This window comes from Grus americana, chromosome 15 (genome assembly GCF_028858705.1).
Source record: "Grus americana isolate bGruAme1 chromosome 15, bGruAme1.mat, whole genome shotgun sequence".
NCBI lineage: Eukaryota > Metazoa > Chordata > Aves > Gruiformes > Gruidae > Grus > Grus americana.
Genome location: NC_072866.1, coordinates 4,054,226 through 4,073,533, shown reverse-complemented (window position 1 = coordinate 4,073,533; position 19,308 = coordinate 4,054,226). Strand labels below are relative to the sequence as shown.

The following is a 19,308-nucleotide window of genomic DNA, read 5'->3' as shown; positions in this document are numbered from 1 at the left end:
CCGTGTTGTACATTTTATTTGAATACACTAATCAAATTAAGATAAAGTCTGCTTTGCTATGGAATATGAAATAATCATGCTTCTTGTACCAAAACCACTTAACATGTTACCAAGTATCACGGCAGTGTACATATATCTGAAATGACTGAGCAAATGGTGATGAAAAATAATTTATTTTTTCTGTTTTCTGCTATGCAGTGGTTGTAATTCAGAAATAGATAAACCAGACCCAACAATATGAAAAATAAATTAAAAAACGGAGCAGTGACTGCTTAGGTCTGTGTTCAGTCATCTCACTTGCATTTACATTACCACCACACTTGGCAATCCGTCAGCTGTCTGTGCTCTCAGATGCCAAGCATCAGACACAACAGGGGTAACACAACTATGTCAGACAATTTTCTTTCTGCCGCAATTGCGATTTCCATTAGTTATCTGTGGGTTTCACTTCCTAACTTGCACATTACAGGCAAGTACAGTGCCTGATTAAGGGTTTAGCATGACATCATTCAATCAGGCCTTATTAATTTTGTAAACCCCGTTACTAGTTGAGAAGCACCGTTCCTCAACCATCTTGTGACAGCTGTCAATGACCACCAAAGCCAAAAGCTTATCCTCACGTGACTTAAGCCAGTCAACAAGGTTACCCCGTACAGAATTTATGCGATGCTCCTTATACTTGGTGTATACTCCTTGATACTTGACTGACAGGTGGGAAAAAGCAGAGGGGGATCTCGGTAGCAATGCAACATTTGTCTCTACTTTCCACAAGTATTCAGAGGGAGCTAAAATAACCAACTCTCTGATATTTTGTATGCTCTAGAAATCTCTGGGTCAGGTGCAATATGTATTCAGCAAAAGGGGAAAAAATAAAACGCTGAATTTCAAAGGATTTTTTTCTTCAAACATTAAAAACTATACTGAGGATGGGTAAGTTTTTCAAAAAATAAAAGCAGTGAGGAGAACCTTCTTGCAAGTTTTCCATGTATTTATGGTATTTTATTTTTAAATCAGCATTTCAAGGGATATATGAGCAGCTTAGATGAGATACTTTAAAACAGTCCTGGCCTCCAGAATGGGGGACACTAACAATGTAAAATGAATTATACATCACAGGATGCGCAGTAGACAAATTAATTTGCACAGGTTATCTACCTTCCCACAGGTCCACAGATTTTCATGGCCTAGTGCAACACTTGAAAGGTTTGCTACAGCCCACCTTCTCCCTCGTCTCCCTTCTCTGCATTATGTCAGATTATTCTGTTATATAGGTCAAATTCTCATGCAGAAAAGACCCGTATCTTTTTGCGATATATAAGGCCATAGATGTTAACTTCAACCCCATGACAATTAATTTAATTTCATGGAAAAGTCTTTAAATAGATCAGCTTAGTAAATGATTATGAGACACCTTCATATTAAAAAACCCCTCTTTTCACAGTGAACTAGGACTACTAATACTGACTTTCAGGAAGCAGCTGAAATCCGTGCACAATTTCCTACTGTAGTCAAGATTGCCTATTTTTCAGTATTTGAGAAGCACACGTGCGAATTTGTACATGCACTACGTTCACTAACGATGTCAACCTTTCCTTAGAGAGACTGAATAATAATAATCTACTGAATAATAATAATATCACCTACAAATTCATGATTTTGCAAGAGAGCTTTTAAAAAGTGTTAACTATTTTTGTAGCATGCCCCCAGGTTACATGGACACAGTTTAAGAAAAAATGAGTTTCAGAGACTGTAATTAAAACTGATGGCTTGGGTGAGAAAACAGAGGACCAAAAAAATGAAGATTATTGAGAATTATTAAATTTCTAATCCCCTCAATAAAATAATAAGCACTGGTTAATCTAACTGCAAAATTTCTATTAAACAACTATGAAAATTACTTTGAAAATTTCTGACTGTGAATTTGAGACATTAGTTTTTCCTATTTTGTTTCCAATTCTGAACATTCTCTTATTTGTATTAGATTTGGTGGTGAACATGGATGTTATTGTTTCATACAACTTTTAAAAACTGCCCAATTTCAGATTTATTTACTTTAAGGCTCACAAACATTTCTACGCTGCCTGATGCTTTCTCATTAGGTAAGCTGTGAGCTCTAAATTGTTAAGTTGAAAGTTCTAGAAGTAAGTATTTCAGAAGGAGGCAAACATTAAATCTATTATGTACACTGGAAAAATACTGCCCAGTCATCAGTTTTTCAAGAAACACAAAAAATACAGATGGTCTGCTTCCTCCTCCTTTGTGCATTTCCAGACGCTGGGTATTTTCCACTGAATTGAGAATCTGCTAACAGGCTTTAGTATTCAGACTGAATCCAAAAAGTCATGTCCAGGTACAGGAACACATGTGTTTCTGCTGCAGGCCTTCAAGGATTACAATTTGATGGAGACTAAATGTGGGTGAGATTCATTAAATAATATCCTCCAAGCAAGAACTGACACCCTGGGGTGGACCAGGTACCCATCGATTCTTTCGCTAGTAGAGCCAACAGTGTCTAGCTTGGGAAGGTGTAAGACCAGAGCAACCATACCACAAATGGCTCCCACAGCAATGAGTAGCTCAAGCAGCCAGGATAGAACTGACATCCTCGAAGGAGTCATTAGAGTCGTGATCTTGAGCTCCATTTCAAAATATACAATAATACTAGATTTACCTCAGAAACCCTGCACTTCTCTTATTCAGTAGTGCATTTATTTATCTTACAGGCTTTCATATTTCTTTAAGTTAAATGCAGGAAACTATTGCCAAATGTACTTTGTCATGCAGCTTTATAATGGTCAAGGAACCACTAATACAAGCTGGAAAGAAACTGCTGAAGAAGCATATTTTCCAGAATGTTACATTCTTGCTCTGTAATAATTACTGTTTACACTATATGTACTGGTTTGTTTTGGTTTGGTTGGTTTGTTTATTAAATAGGTAAGAATACAATAATAGTCCCACAAAATGTATCGATACCTCTTGGACATAAAACCATTTAATAAAAAACGAAGAATTAAAGCAAAATGAGTATGACTGTGAATTTTTAGACATTTGGCTTTGAGATTGTTGCATTAAGCTCTGATTAGCAGTTGAGCATGAGAGACGTACACGTCAATGCAGCGAAGGTCCTAAGAGCTTTTGATTGTGCTAAGCTACCTCAGTTTTATTTGAGACATTCTAAATACATCCATACGTACGATAGTGCCCAGGATACACTGATACAGACTACCTTGTTATCACTTGCAGCACTTTGATCATGTAGAGGAACATCAAAATTAGGAGGGGTGGAAGAGGACTGCAAAATTAAAAACACTGCTTTACCTGTATGCGTTAAAGCCACAATAAGTTTATTATGTTTGAGCAATTAAAATACTTAGTTTCTCGTTCATGATGTTATTAAATTTGGACAGATATAGAGAAGATAATGGAATCATAAATGAACACAGATAACCTAAAGATAAAGTGGCACAGTAAGTAATTACAGCTACAAAATTTAAGATCTGAAACTTCTAGACATATAGGGCAATATAAATTATGACAGTGCTAAGCAATAAAAAAATCTGTTGAAAGAGAATGAAAATTTAAATAAAAACATGTCCTGGTCTGCTCAGCCATAACAACGATCTTTTGTTTGCATTCTTTGTAATTTAGCTGCTTGACAACTTCATTCAACCTTCAGTAGCAAACACAGGTATTGATTATCTCTGAACATCCTAATGACTGGAGACTGGGGCACAAACCATAAAAGTAGAGTTTCTGGTTGCAAGTGAAATTATAGTTTGCCCTACAAGATTGCACAATAAATCAGAGAACAAATCAGCCAACATAGGGCTCTGGGGTCACTGAAGTGATGTTGACACATTACAATAATGAGAACTTGAAACACCTCATGCCCTATTGATTTTTAAGCTGAATCATTGCCACTGCAGGAGATTACAAGACTGTGTACTGGAATCATGACCCACATGGGAGATGCTGATGAAAAAACCAAACAAATGCACCAAAATAGTTCTTTACCTGTATCTATTATAACCTAATACCCTTCCCTCGCCCCCCACAAGGTCTCAGACTGCAATTCAATGAACATTTAACTGCTTAACTATCTCACTTAAAACAACTTCTCCTTTCCATTTTCTTCTTGATCTATGTTAATTATGTAGATACATGATGTAGACTTGACGTGACACTAAAAAATTTCACAGAAACTGCATAATAGATAAATCAGCCTACAATAAATGCTTTTTAATGTTCCAAGCAGCTTTCAAGTTCCACTCAATAGCGAATTATTCTATGATATAAAAATAATTCCAATAATCACCAACTTATTTTCTACATACAATAGAGAATACAATATGTAAACGTCAAAAGCCTTGGCACCAGCTAAAGAAAAATGCTCCTCTTTTTCTTCTTTTACTTTCACTTGACAGCATTGAGAACCAATAAGCCGTTAGAGAGGTGACCAGTGACACAAGATGATTACAGCCCTGTCACGACAAAAAGAGCAGTTATAATTTGCACTGCAGCGAATTACTTTAGGAACACATCATTTTGCTTAAGGGGAGAAAATAATACCTCTATTATCACCACCAGTCAAGAGATCTCATGCTATGCCGTAGAAGTGCAAGTAAATAGAGAAACTATTTAACTAGTGCCTCCACAGTAAGTAAACTTTGAAATTTTGTTTTATTCTTTGCAATAAGTACTTTTTAAGTATTACAACGGTGTTCCTAATAAAGCATAATTGTTTGTCAACTTTCAAGACAGAAGAAAGAAAGGGCTAACTTGGAGTAAGTGAAAGGCTAACTCTGTGAAGAACTAGGTAAGCTATGGCAAACAGAAGAAACTTTTACCTCTCAATGCATCTACCAGCAAAAGGGATTAGAAGTTAGTTAAATATATCCTAAGGATTAGCTCCTGTTAGGCTCCTCAGAGATACGTTTTTAATCAGTAGCTCTGCACTTGGCATTTATTCCTTTAGGGAGGGGGGAAAATTTTCAAATTATTTCTCTTCTTCCATTTGAAATTCAGTGCCATCAGCAAGACTCTGACAAAAGAGGGGACAGAAGGACAATGAATCACCATTATCTATTAGAGGCCCAGCTTTACAAGTTCCTCACAATTTTTAAGGTGCTTATGCTCAACCCACCTCTCTGAGAAACAGGCATGATTCATAACCTTACTTACAATGTGAAATTAAGACAAAAGGAAAATAGCATCAACAGTTACGTTTGTAAAGGAATACAAGTATTTGTGTTGTTATCCAAGCATAACGCAGATGTGTAAGGATGCGGTTTTGAATACACATATCCCTCTCAATCTCTCTGCCACCACCAGAGCACCTATAGTTATTTGTTTACTTCTTCCCTCCTCCCTTTTCCCAGCAGAGTAGCTTAAGGTACCTCAATTTTTCTTTCTGTCCATACCCAAACTGCTGGTACTTTATCTCATACCTAAGCCTGGTAAGTACACTTAAACTAGTTGATCCTCTCCCTGATCTTCCCTGAGAGGCACGCTCAAACAAATTAGTACACATCAACTGTGTTAGGTGCCACAAAACCAGCAGCTGTAATCATTATTAATGGGGGAAGAGCACTTCACAGTAGTATCTCCTGCAGAATAGTTGGGGGCCTACTGGCAATTTTAATTACCAACAGGCAACAGAGTACCTGTAGTATACCACAAGCTACCATAAAACTAGTCTTTTCTAGGGGGAAAATTTAATCTTTTTCCCCTAACAATTTAATAAATTTTTGACAGTTGGGAAATACTACTAGGAGAAAATCAAATAAAGACGATGCTCAATGTTACACAGAAAACAAATAGCACTAAGTAAAACTATGAACATTACTGTCTGACAAGTGGCAGGTCTTTGTAACATTTTGAGAAGAGACAGTGCACATACATGCGGACAGGAGAAACCCCACATGAATTACCGATTTGCCTGTTGGTCCTGCTCACAGCAGATGCGATAGCAACGTGCCCCAGGATGCTGATCTGCTTTGAGTCAGCCCTTTCTCCAAGGCCACTATGAACTTCCACAACAAAGAGAAGCAAACCCCACTCAGATTATTGATATAATCCGTTAGGACTGTGCATGTTTCTCTTTTTTTATTGAGTGTTTTACATTCTGAGAACCAGTTCTATTAGATGAAACTTTATATTCAATATTCTCCTTGTAGTTCTGTAACTTCTACAGAAACCACTATCAGTAAATGTAACAAATCCTTAAGTTTGTTTTGCTAGTATCAGTCAATTAATGGTGTAGTAGAATTCATTAGATAATAATTTTCAAAATCATTTCATGCTGGGCAGCATTAGAATATAATCATATCACCATTTACCATTTTTCATCAAAATAAAAGTCAAATAAGTTGAGGGGCCTAGTCTATTGAGCAAGAAAAGCCAACCCAGTAATAAAAAAAAAAATACCTTGAAAAAAATCATCATGTAGGTAGCATATAAATATTTGGAAAATTAACATGGCTATATATGAATTAACATTCATATTTTGGAAGCAATACAATGGGAAAGAGACTATGCTTTGATGAAGAAACTACATCAGCAGAAAAAATACTCACTGCCATTTTTTCTGTTGTTAGCAGTAAGAGAAAATCTCAGCAGCATCACAAATACTTTGTAAATCTTATTTACAACAAGTCAGGACCCCTTGGCAGAGGAAAACAATTACTGGCATGTGATATCCTACTAGGAACTTTTCCTATAATTTGCAATAACGACACAGCTGTTTCAGTTGCATGAAGGCTAGTCAGTCTGCAGGAAAACTGTAAAAGAGGGTCCAAGAGAACATCGACAGTAATAGCAGAAGATTGACCTGGTTAAAAGACCCAAAAATTCTCATATGAAAACCAGAGAAATAACACTAAGGCTGCTTACTTTTTAAAGGAAATAAAAGCAGAGTCAAAATAAATACCAATAGATGGCACAGAGAACTAGAAAATTTAGTTTGCAGAAAAAAGGACACAGGAATGTGCAATAAGAATTAATAGAAAAGCAGGACGACATCTCCCCTCCTACCAATCCAACCTGTTCAGATTTTTCTAAATAGAACAGGTAAAAGACAATGGTAAAACTCTTTGTCAGAGTGTGTGGCCAAAGCTCAATACTCATGGAAATTTAAGAAGTGTTCAAAGCGGAACTAAATCTTTATACCCTGATGACTAAAACCTGTTGCCGTAAGGGACAAACTCATCCCTTCAATATTAAACATCAAAATAAACCTTTATGAGGACTAATAGTAGATTTGCTTCTCAGACAGTTCCATACACCTTCATCTGAGATATCTGGTACCCACTGCCCTGCTCTGCCAAAGCTGAAAAAGATAATAAATAAGCTCAAGTATGATCAAGGAGTTGCATTTCTCTTTGCCTAGTTCTTCGTCTTCATTTAGAGGTCTTGGAAACTTCAGCCAACACCGAAGGTCTTCGAAACAGGTATTTACATAATGTGATTTGACTGTTTTGATAAAATTGCAGGGGTTTTAACTATTTACTTCTCAGACTGAACCAGAGCTAGGATCTCCACAATAGCCACAAGATGTCACTGTTGCTAAGTACACATTTGAAAACTTGCGTATTTATCGGAACTCAAATAAAAGTTCAGACATTGTTACTTTCGCATTTTGCTTGCTCCTTTAAGGATATCATGGGACAACTTAGTATAGCTGAAAGATGCCACAACGCAATACATTCAAAACTTCCAGACTGCCTGACTAAAAATGAAATATGAACATTAGCTGTTAATGCAGAATGACAGCACTGTCGACACTAGAATACTTTTGTTGTTTGTTATCTATTTCAGGGTGTATTTGTGTACTCTCACCTGTGCATTCCACTGGCTTATGTTTTTGAAGGCCCAGGAAAATTAATCCATGCTATGTTTATAAATCTCATTAAGAAAATAGATGACTGGAGTAAAATCTAAAACCCTCATAAAAGAATAATCAGGTCTGCCCTTTGCCACATCAGTGTGGAATGCTGCCAATTCAAACTGAGTAACTGGTCCACCGAGCTGTGTGCTGCTCAGAGAGCAGGATTTTATACCTGAATGGAGGAGGGAATTATACCATAACCCGCTCCACGACCCTTCCGCACACATCTTTTTTGGACCTGTCATTTTAAAACGTAAAATACACTTTCTAGAAAATTCATAGTGTTGCTAAGGCACAATCTAATTCAATCCTTTCTCCCAGTCACCCAAACCTGTAGAGAGAATGGAGGCCTGAAGATAACAGAATCACTGTAAAATATATCCTTTATACCTTATAACTAAAAATCCAACTGTATAGATTCTTTAGAACTAGACTTTTCTTGTTGCAATACCACTGACAAAAGATTCAAAGTAACTTTTCTTGAACACTTGCTTTCTTTTTGATGTCTCAGTACCATTTTTCCCCCTATAATCTCTTTGTATCTCTTACTAGCCCACACTGTGTCCCATATTTGGGGTATGACAGGTTAAAAGTCACACTATATCAACTTCTAACTTCAAACACCATAATGTGATTCATTCTTTTGTGCAGTCACGAATAAAAATCTGTCCCAAACAGGGGATGGGAAGAAGGTACTAGTAAAGTTCAGCTCCTGCGAGTGTTTGAGGCTGTTTAATCTGCACTAAAAAGAGCAGCAGATGTATGAAACACTATGTAAGGTATAACATATATACTGATGTACCTAGACATAAGCTTAAAACTGTAAGAAAAGAGAGCAGAAAAATGAAAAACTACAAAAGGTGGATGTAAACACGATTTCACTCAGTATTCCTGTTTCCCTTACCATCTGCATTGACAGACTTTTATTTTTTAACACTTCTACACAAAAAGAAATTAGAAAAGAAATCATAATTGTAAATATTGAAGAAGACTGCCATGTTTTTTCAAATCCCTTGCCCATTTCTTACAAGATACTGCTGCGTATCTTGTGCCTTTCTTGTTAACATTTCATGGAGTACTTCCATAAACATACGTTTGTTCTTGTTCTCAACACTTTGTTCTGTCACTGCAACAGATGGCTTTACACTGAAGCATATGAAAATATTAAATTCTTTATAAACCCGTTGAAGTTTGAAATGCCTGCAAGTAATAAGTATCTTGGCAGCTATTTCTTTAATACAGATATTACAGACTGCTATTTAATGTTTCCATATCAGTTTCCTATTTGCTACAGTCTATTCTTAAACTACAGCTTTCTTTGAACTTAATTAATAGGAGCATTGCTTCATTCAAAATGATGTTGTTTCTAAGCTGAATAGTATGTTTTGCTATTTGTCTGTCCAGAGAAAGATAAAAGCTGATTAGAAAAATTATGGCTAGACACAACAGAGGCTTGCGTGATACCAAAAAGGAGTCTGGAGCACATTGGGACTTTGTTCCCTACTGTTCCTTCCCCGTCTTTCAGAAAGAAATTGGTAGAGCACTGTCTTCACAGATTTGATTCCAGTTCCCTCTAAAACAATCTTCTGTCTTATGCCAAACTAGTTCTTGGTTCTAGTAGCGCTTAAAAAAAACAAAACCAAAACCAACAACAAAAAACACCCAAACAAAAAAAAAGAGACAGTGTCCGACATGTTTATCCTTCTCACAATGCTTACACTCAATCAAGCAACTTCAATTTCAGTTGTTTGTAAACTAAAATTCCCAAGACAAGAACCAACTGTGGGCATTGACTGGTTAGGGACATACTCCTTTAATACATATTTGTGCTAGTTTTGACTGAGGTAGAGTTAATTTTCTTCACAGTAGCTAGTATGGGGCTATGGTTTGGATTTGTGACCAAAACAGTGTTGATAACTCAGGGATGTTTTTGTTGCTGCTGAGCAGTGCTTACACAGAGTCAGGGTCTTCTCTGCTTCTCACCTCACCCCACCAGCGAGTGGGCTGGGGGTGCACAAGGGGTTGGCGGGGACACAGCTGGGACAGCTGACCCCAGTGACCAAAGGGATGTTCCAGACCTTATGACGTCATGCTCAGCATATGAACCTGGGGCAAGAAGAAAGGAGGAGGGGGATGTTTGGAGTGATGGCGTTTGTCTTCCCAAGTAACCGTTACACACGATGGAGTCTTGCTTTCCCGGAGATGGCTGAACATCTGCCTGCCGATGGGAAGTGGTGAGTGAATTCCTTGTTTTGCTTTGCTTGTGTGCACGGCTTTTGCTTTACCTATTAAACTGTCTTTATCTCAACACACAAGTTTCCTCAGTTTCACTGTTCCAATTCTCTCCCCCATCCCGCCAGGGGAGGAGTGAGCGAGTGGCTGCGTGGGGCTGAGCTGCCAGCTGGGGTTAAACCACAACACTATTGTTTCCTCATCTTTTGACAGAGGCTGTTGGTTCCTATATAGAATGCATAGAACACTGCATAGAAAATAGCACAATGGGGCCTCTCTGGCCCCAAGGCACTCTTACACTTCTTAAATAGTAAAAATAAGTCTCAACTGCTCTAATATGTTCTGTGTAATCAGCTTTTTATTCATAAACCTTAATGTTATATCATTAATAGAAGATGGGAAAGTCTGTGCAGTTGTCACAAGAAAAAATTACTTTCTATAAATAAAGCAAAATACATTAAAAATAGCTTATTTTAGATTATATGTTTGTATTTTAAATTCTAGAGGCAATACTAAAGGAATAAGGGAAGCCCTCATATGTAATATAGATTTTATAACAGTTTATATAGAACCAATTCTTTAAAAGTATCCAAATCTAAGTATATTATACCTGCCTTGACCCTTATTGAGAGGATTATTCAGTGCTTCCAAAAATATAGGCCACGAATTTTTCTCAGAACTAAGTGGTAAATTACTTCCAAGTTTCACTAGGAATCACATCGTTATAAGATGAAACACCTGAGAGGGGAGTTGGGAGCAGGGATTGTAGTAGTACACACCTCTTACTGCACTGTAACTCCAAAAAAAAAAAAAAATCAGCCCAATGGAAGATCCAAGATTTTATCAGAAACTTTGCAGAAGTCCAGTATTTTCCAACCTCTGTTTCTTGGGAAAATATTTATAATACTGATTCATTGCCTTGCCTCACACATGTGTAAAAATAGCAAGAGGGCAGATTCAGAACTTTGTTGAAAAAAAAAAAATTCTTGGTAGACACATAAGAGAGATCCACCTGCTGAATGGAAAATAAGTTTGGGGTTTGGGAAAGACTTTCTATTTTAGTAAAAGGAATATACAAAAATGAGAACAAGTTTTGAGAGTTATAAATTACTTATGTAGTATGTCTTCACATACAAAGGCATATAGCTGCATTTTTCTGATATTTTCTTTCCACCCTTTACTAAAAGCTACCAGTGATAGAAATCCCATAATCTTCCTAACTCATCTAATGAAATATTAAGTATTCTTACTATGAGGAAGTCTTTCTAATGCCTAATCTAAATCTTCCTATGTGTAATTTAAGCCCACAGCTTCACATTCTACTCACTGCAGACATGGAGAAGAACATGTCAATGCTGTTTCCTCCAACTGCATGTTAGAATTTGTCCCTTTAAGCAAAAAATGCAGTCTTACTGTCTGCAATTTTGAAAGATCAAATGAAACATTAGTTACTAAATCAAGTAAAACCCAAGTAATTTTGCTGTTCTACATCATGCAGGAAAATAAAAAGGAAATTTCTCAATAGGGAGAAAAAAATGTCCTTTTTCCCTTTTAAAATGCAAAAATGAAACATGCCAAAGTTCTAATGCTCCTTCTTTCTTCTTTTCTTTCATGTTTCCAGTTTTCTTAAAATATTGATAAAATTTGTTAATTTGTTAAAATAAAAAGGATTTTTAGTTACCTAACCCTCTTCCCCATCCCCAATGAAATAACTGCCTGAAAAAAATTGCTTGGATCCAGTTAGAATTTCACAATCTTTATGCTTCACAGACATAAAGATTTGGGAGAATAAACGTATACATCCTGCATGCCATTTTTAAAGATAATTCCCCATAAGAATCTCACCTTCCTCATCCATCTTTGTCTTCTGTTATCTTAATAGGCACAATGCCCTTGGCTCCTCCGTAGTGCTAAAGCTTGAAGAAAATAAGAACAGCCCATCCACCTCACTTCTATGAATGCACAAGACAGTGTACATGAGTCATATATTCACAGCGTATGAGTAGTTGAAATTTGCATCCTCTACTTTTCTTGTTCTACTGCATAGCCAAAGTCAAACTATACACTAGCCAATGACTCACACGCAATTATTTTATAATATTAGTCATTTAGCTGTTCATTACCTAAACAGAGTTTACTACCAATTTCTGGAATAGATTTGCATCATTTTCCATAGGTACACAGATCTTCCAAAATTACAGAAGCATCCTCCATTTTATCACTGTTGTGCTCTACCCTCAGTTCTCAGTCGCTAAAATAACCCATTGCTCGCCAGGTGCACCCAACTGATAACACAGGATCATGGGATAATACAGGCTGGAAGGAGGTTATGCAAGAACACTCCTTCAGATCTTCTTGGATCTACCCCCTCTAAGTGTGGAGGTGCTAAACTGGGCAGGTAGAGTATGATACCAGCATCATCTCAGAGCCCTTCTTCCAAAAGACTTGCCTTCCAAATCCTTGTCTTACATTTTTTCTCCCCCCCCACTTGCCCTGTGAGGTTATATTGACAGGATAAATGTACCTAGTAATAATTATTCTGAAAACTGATGTGAAACAAGAGCAGGCAGAGCTAATCAGCTCTTGAATATATCAGCAAAATGTTTAACTTTTATCTTTTTATGAGACAGATGCTCACACACACACACACACATATATCCACATATACACACTTCTATAAATTTAGGAGCATAATAGGTTCTGAATAAAACTTTCTAGTGACTTCAGCAAAATGATAAGCCTTACAACCTCTGCCTCATAAAGAAGTCCAAGAGATCTCAAGGCAGCTGTGAGAATCAGTGTCTCAAATGTCTAATAATGTCATACAATAATCATTGTATAATCCTGATTATATTGTAAATCATGGCCAATATTTGTTTCCCAATCATCGGTTACACTATCTGAATTCAATGTTGTTATTTAAACACAAAATGTTCAAAGAAGCATGTCTTAGATTAAAAGTAAAGATCCCCAAACTAAATAATAGCTAGAAAGGGCTGAACCAAAATACGGAAATCAAAACCTGTGTGGGTCATAAACCTGAGGTCTGAATTGGAATCTCTGTCATAAAAGACTGCCACAGGGAGAAAAGGGACCTTTTTTTTCCTTCAGGTCCACTGAGAAAATGAAACACTACGGTCATCTGCAGCATGGGAGATTTTCATTTGTCTAGCAAAAATAACTGTTCAAGACAGTAAAGATAGTTAAGCATTGGAACAGGTAGTCTAGGGAGTTAGTGGCGTTTCACTTACTGACAGTTTTTAAAGATGGATGTCTATCACAAATGACACTTGTAATGATGATCCTTTCAGAGAGTAGGGCAGGACTTGACATGGAAAAGTGGTCCTCTCCATCGCTATTTTTCTACCGTTGCCAAATACCTCATTTAACATCAGGATGGAACTTTGTGCAGTGCTTCCTCAGCTATGCCTAGGTGAAAGTGAATGAAAGCAGAACTACCGCACTGCCTCCCATTTTCAGAATGCCTTGCCCCAGGTCTGAATCATAATAATTAATTAGAAGAAACACTAACATACAAACATACTTCTATTAATTAGAAGAAATACTAACATATAAACAGGCTTAAGCTCTAGTCTATTTGTCATTGTTCAGTAGTTAACAGCTACTACAGGAAGAGTGTGTGAGAAAATAACAGCTGTATAATGTGGTTGATGTTTATTGTTTGCAGTTACCCATTTAAGAAGATTGCTTCTTTTTAGTTATGGCATGATGTGGTGAATGGAGTTATTCCTCCTACAGGACAAGCAAGCATTGCGTAGGAGCTCAGTCCACTGTACCTATCCAAAAGATGATCAGCATCCAGGTGCACACTCTTTCTAAAGTTTCATTTCATTGACAATTCACTGACTGTAACATACCTCAAGACTGAGCTCTTCTCTGACCCCAGTTTTGTAGCTCTAAAGACCACCCTTAAAGTCATCGTGTTAAGAAGAGGTGCAATCGGTGAACCACAGCTACCACACGGAGTTGGTAAAACCCTCTGTTCTTATGAGTCTAAAATCTGGGCAAACAGAAGTTCTGTTAAGCTGTTACATGACTGTGCTGAATTGGATTTCATAATTATAGATACCTGTTGGAGAGATGGAGATATCTTGAAAACACAATTGGAAGTAAAGAAATTAAGTAAAATATCTAATGCCATTCTTAACATCTTCCTCTAGTAAATACTACTTCCTGTTGTGGCTCAGTGAAAGAACTATCACAAAGGAAAAGGCTCATCCTTTCAAATATGATGGTCAAAATGGAGTTACATTGATTCTCATGGCTTCTGTGTTGATACAAAGTTCAGTCTGCCACGGCTGGATTTTTGACTCTGCTGACACTGGGAAAGCCTCTCAATCAGAATGAAATGCCATTTGAAATGAGATCTGGTTCTCAGGTGATTTTGCTCCCTGGCCAAGGCAATGGTATCCTGCTTCTCCTGGTAACTGTCAAGATTAGTGCTGGATTACAGCCTCATGTGGTGCTGGCTTAACCGGCAAGATGGAAATACAGGAGACTATGTCACCGCTCACCATACAGACCTTATGAATAAATACGTTTTTAAAATATCAAAAGTCTTCAAATGAAATATTAGATGGTATTAATTTTAAATCTAGTCTTGCAAAATATTCTAACAAAAAAATAATAGTTTGAGTTTCCACTGTATCACAATCATATCAAACTTTCCCTGCATACACAGCTGACAGCAGATAGATTCTTCTGAAAAATGAATCTTCCTTTTACATACCACTTGTTGATATCACACATTAAAAAGCTGGGTCACGAAAAATCAGAGGCCAGAGCTGAGCTGCAGTCCCCAGGATTACAATACCACAGGACACCTTGTGTCAGAAGGGTAATTTTACAAAGGTGAACACTTGATGCTAACACAAAAACATACTAGTCATGTAAAACAGTACAAAAGGAGAGCGCCACGATACTCCATTAGGGCTTGATCTAAATGTCATGTTCTTAAAAGACTTGTTCCAGTGTGGCAGCAGTTCTTCAAAGATACTGAGTTTCATCCTAAATGTCATTATTCACTGAAATGATGCTATTTCTGTTAGAGCATTATGTAATAGTGCAAGTTCTCAGCAACAAATAACTCTCCAAATAAGCAGCAGTGATGTGCCACATTTGTCTCTCACTTCACTTTGCTGTAATACATTTTTACAGTTAAAGTTGAAAGCCATTAGATTCAGGCTAATTAGTAGTCAGAAACAAGTCCTCATATAAGCTACAATTCACTTACCTGAAAAAAGGATCAGTCTCATTCCTGGATTACTATTATTCATGTAATCAGAAAGTTCAACTTTAACAAGGGAAACACTTAAGATAAAAACCCATAAGCACCTGTCCAGAAAGCACCAGAGCACAAGTGGACAGAACAATTTCCATTTGCAAAGGGTGAGAGGTTCTTCTTCACATTTTACATCACGCTCCAAGATACAAGCGGTGAATTGATAATCTTTGCTAAAGCTCTGTTCAGGCTCAGGTTGGTCCATTAGTCATTAGTACCAAGACTTACAGCTGGCTACTTCTCTCCCCTTTTCTACTCAGTTAAATTTGAAATAATTACTAGATAGGAAACCTGCTTAAAATTACTGAAAATACAATACATAAAAGCAAAAGCACAAAAAAATGGATCCTCTGGCCTTCCACATAAAAATTTTGGTTGGATTTCTAATCATCTTTAGGAAAATCTTACTTTTAATACTTATTAACTATTAAAAGAGACTTTTTTAAATTCCTATATATTCAACTAGTTTGTTTTAATTGTCTCTACCAAAATGCAGGTACATAAACGAGTATCTGCTGAACTCCACATATACTAAACAGAAGAAATTATTAGTGTTTGCTTCTCCTGAGGAAAAAATATTTAAATAAAAACTGAAGGTGCAAATGCAAAGCAAGAGGATTTTCAACAGTTTCTGTGCTTTGGAGGTGTACTTTTTTCTGTGAACACCTGACAGAAAAGAACATTTTGAAGCTTTTATGTATCAAAAAAACCATACCGGAAGCATATTAAGTCAAGGTAGTAAAACTGAGCTTTTTGTCATGTTTAATTGCTTGAATTCATAACCCAGTTTTGCTGAATCTGGATGTTATTGCTGACTCAAGCAGTTTCTCCATTTTAGTACTTTAAAAAAGTTTGTGCACGTCTCCGTGTTTGTGAAAGGCAACTAATAAGCCTCTGTGATACTACAGTGTTTTTTAAATATTCCTGACCATCAGAAAAATATCACTCTCCAGAAGCGTTATTGCTGTGCATGAAATCTGTAATTAACTACAGAACAAAAATAGTCCCTGATTGCAACCTGGTGGAAGAAGCCATACTGTGCTTTATTTCCAACGACAATGAAGGGAAATCGCAGCCTGTGCAATTTAACACGGTTAACTGAAATCCAATGCAGAGCAGGCATGATGAAGACAAATATAAAGCAGAAATGCTTACACTCTATTCCAATCCCCCAAAGCAAACACATTCTCACACTGTCCACATTGAAGTTCAAGTAAAATAAAAGTGGTGAGTGCACGATGTCACTGAAGACAGCAACTTTGCTGCATTCTTTAACATCTTTTTTTTCCTACAGGTACAGAACTCCACCGCTCACAAGAGACCTCAGGCTATAAAATTAGACTTTATTCACAGACAAACTTAGAAATGCTACCAGAAATGAGTCTGTCACACATTTATTTCTTTTTGCTAACCCAACTGTCTGGTATATTGCCCAAATGCAATCTCACAGCATTTAAATTTTAGAGAAAACATATTTATGATGCACCTTTTTAAACGAAAAGCCTGTGCTTTTCTTCTGTTTGGTGACTATGTACTTATGGTATGTCTTGGTGCAAAAAGATATACCTGTGAAAATAGAGCATCTATGTATCAGTGTATTCTACTGAATTTGTTATTTCCTGACAACTCAATTTATGAGAACTATTCCTTTGCAACGTATTCCAAAACAAAATTAAAGGCAGATACCTTTTCTAAATTAATTCTTAGATGGATTGAAAATATGACTATTATGGCAGAATAATAGTTTTGAAAAGTAAACCTTATTCTCACATAAAGTTAATACATTTCAAAAGTTATGCTTTGTTCCTAGATGATGTTGGAAATCATATCTGAGTCTTAAGATACACATAAAAACCCCCAAAACAGTGAAAAATCATCTCAAGTGATCAAGGCCCTCTGTAGTCTTTGTTCCCATCTCTAAATTCTACTATACTATTATACTATCTTGTGACACAATCATTTTAATAAAAACTCCAAAATCACTGAAGTCAACTAAAAGCTTGACTTTAGTAGGCTTGAGCTATCTTAAAAATAACTCCTTCTTAGCATGTTACTTAAACTAAAATATGAAGTAAAATTTAGATAAGGTATTTTCTATGGTTAAAATTCTCTACACATTTTTTCCCCTGGCTTACTTTTCATGGTATGTTTTCACAATTACTGCCACGATAACTTAAAGCAAGAGTTAAACATACTTCTTTTCCTTCTCCTTTCCCATTTGATGCTTCATTTGCCATTTCTAATATATTTATCTTAATAAAATTTATTAACATTTAACAGTAATATTTTTCATGACAATAGGGAAAGTCCTTACACGTAAGGACATTTTTCTAGACCTTTTATAGCTGTTAGAATACCACATGGCTTATCACCGAATAAAACGATTTATTACTTGTTCCTGGAAAAGTTTTGTGGTTTTTGAGCAAAACTGAGACCCTATGTGAAAATTTTCTTTAAAAGATTTTGAACCATTCCATGATAAAGATACTTCTGAAGTAACTGATTGGAAGTTAGGAAGACTGACTATAACACCTTGCTACATAATAATAATAAAGTTGTTTCATCCATCTGTCGTTATGTTATTCTGATTTAAATTATTTATTCATGTAGAAATAGGTAAAAACATTAAGCTCAATCCTTCTAAAACTATGCGTGGAAAGGGGTATCGTTAATTCTACTTACACTTGCCGAGGTATCAGTATATTGGATGTTGAGCTGGCACTGACTAAATATAACTTCTTGCCCACATATTACAGGGAAGGCAATGGGAATGCGAGATATTGTATGTTTACATCATCTAAAATACCAAACAATTTGATACTGCTTTAGGGAGAAAAACTCAAACAGATAATCAAATCCCTAGTAGATACATAGGTTTAAAGGAAATAAACCTGATGATTGGCACAGACACTGCACATGCACTCAGAGAAGCATCTATAAAGGATCAAAACCAAAAGTCCATTTTGTTTCAATTAAATGATTCAAATATGAAAACAGTGATAACATATTCCACTACTGCTCTTTCTGTAGACAAGGCAATGCTGTTTACTTAATAGCGGTTTTGTTCACTTTTCAGAAGTCAATCTCTTTGCATGTTCAAAAACATATCAACAACGTGCATAAGAAAATAGCTGTAATTTATGAACAGAATATCAAGACATTCAAACTTTACACGTCTATTGCTTCAATTTAGAAATAAATCTGAAACCAATGTACTGTACATAAGCCAATTTTTTAAAGTATTTCATAAGCAAAAATAATTGTGAACTTTCTATTTAATAGGTATATAAATCCTAATGACGTCTGTATCAAGACCAAATTCCTTATCACTATAGAACTGACAAATACAAAGACTGTTTTGGATCTTACTAAATTCCTGAATACCCATCTAAATAAAATACTTGAGGTAGAATTTAATATACAGTCCTGAAAACAATGATTTTATGGTGCCTAAACTGCTAACCAAACCCTTACTGTCTGAAATGCACAGAGCCCAGCATTCCACTACTTGACTGTACCACAGTCTCCTACACGTGACAGCAAGTCTTTTAAAAAATACGATACTCCTATTAAAGTATGGAAGAGATTCCTTTTTTAAAAGCCAGCAAAACCCACTTTCCCTACTCCCCTCAACATTTTTTTCCACACTTTGAAGTATGTAGGTTTTTTTTAAAGAAAGAAAATTGCTAAATTCATTCAAAATATTTAAATTACTCTGCAATTATATCTGGCTGGCAACTGATATGCATTTTTAAATCCCAGTCTTTTATACTCTATTTCTGCTTTTTTAAATCTATATACATATAAGTGGATTGTTAGCTAAATTTTTCTGTATGTTTAAATTGAATTTATTAAGAAAATGTTGTTGTTTTATCCCAGATATTTT

General features: G+C 36.1%; 1 protein-coding gene across 27 annotated transcripts in view; it reads right to left on the bottom strand.

The window, feature by feature from the left end:
• The window catches only part of RBFOX1 (RNA binding fox-1 homolog 1), a 907,584-nt gene that overhangs the window by 669,473 nt on the left and 218,803 nt on the right, over window positions 1-19,308 (bottom strand). Inside the window, exon 1 of one of the 27 annotated variants that reach the window (XM_054843124.1) lies at window positions 11,966-11,989. The exons of the other annotated variants lie outside the window; for them this stretch is intronic. Coding sequence (XP_054699099.1) covers window positions 11,966-11,974 — 9 coding nt within the window. The 5' untranslated portion in view covers window positions 11,975-11,989. Of the gene's footprint in view, window positions 1-11,965; window positions 11,990-19,308 lie in introns of those variants that run through there. 27 annotated transcript variants of the gene reach the window in all.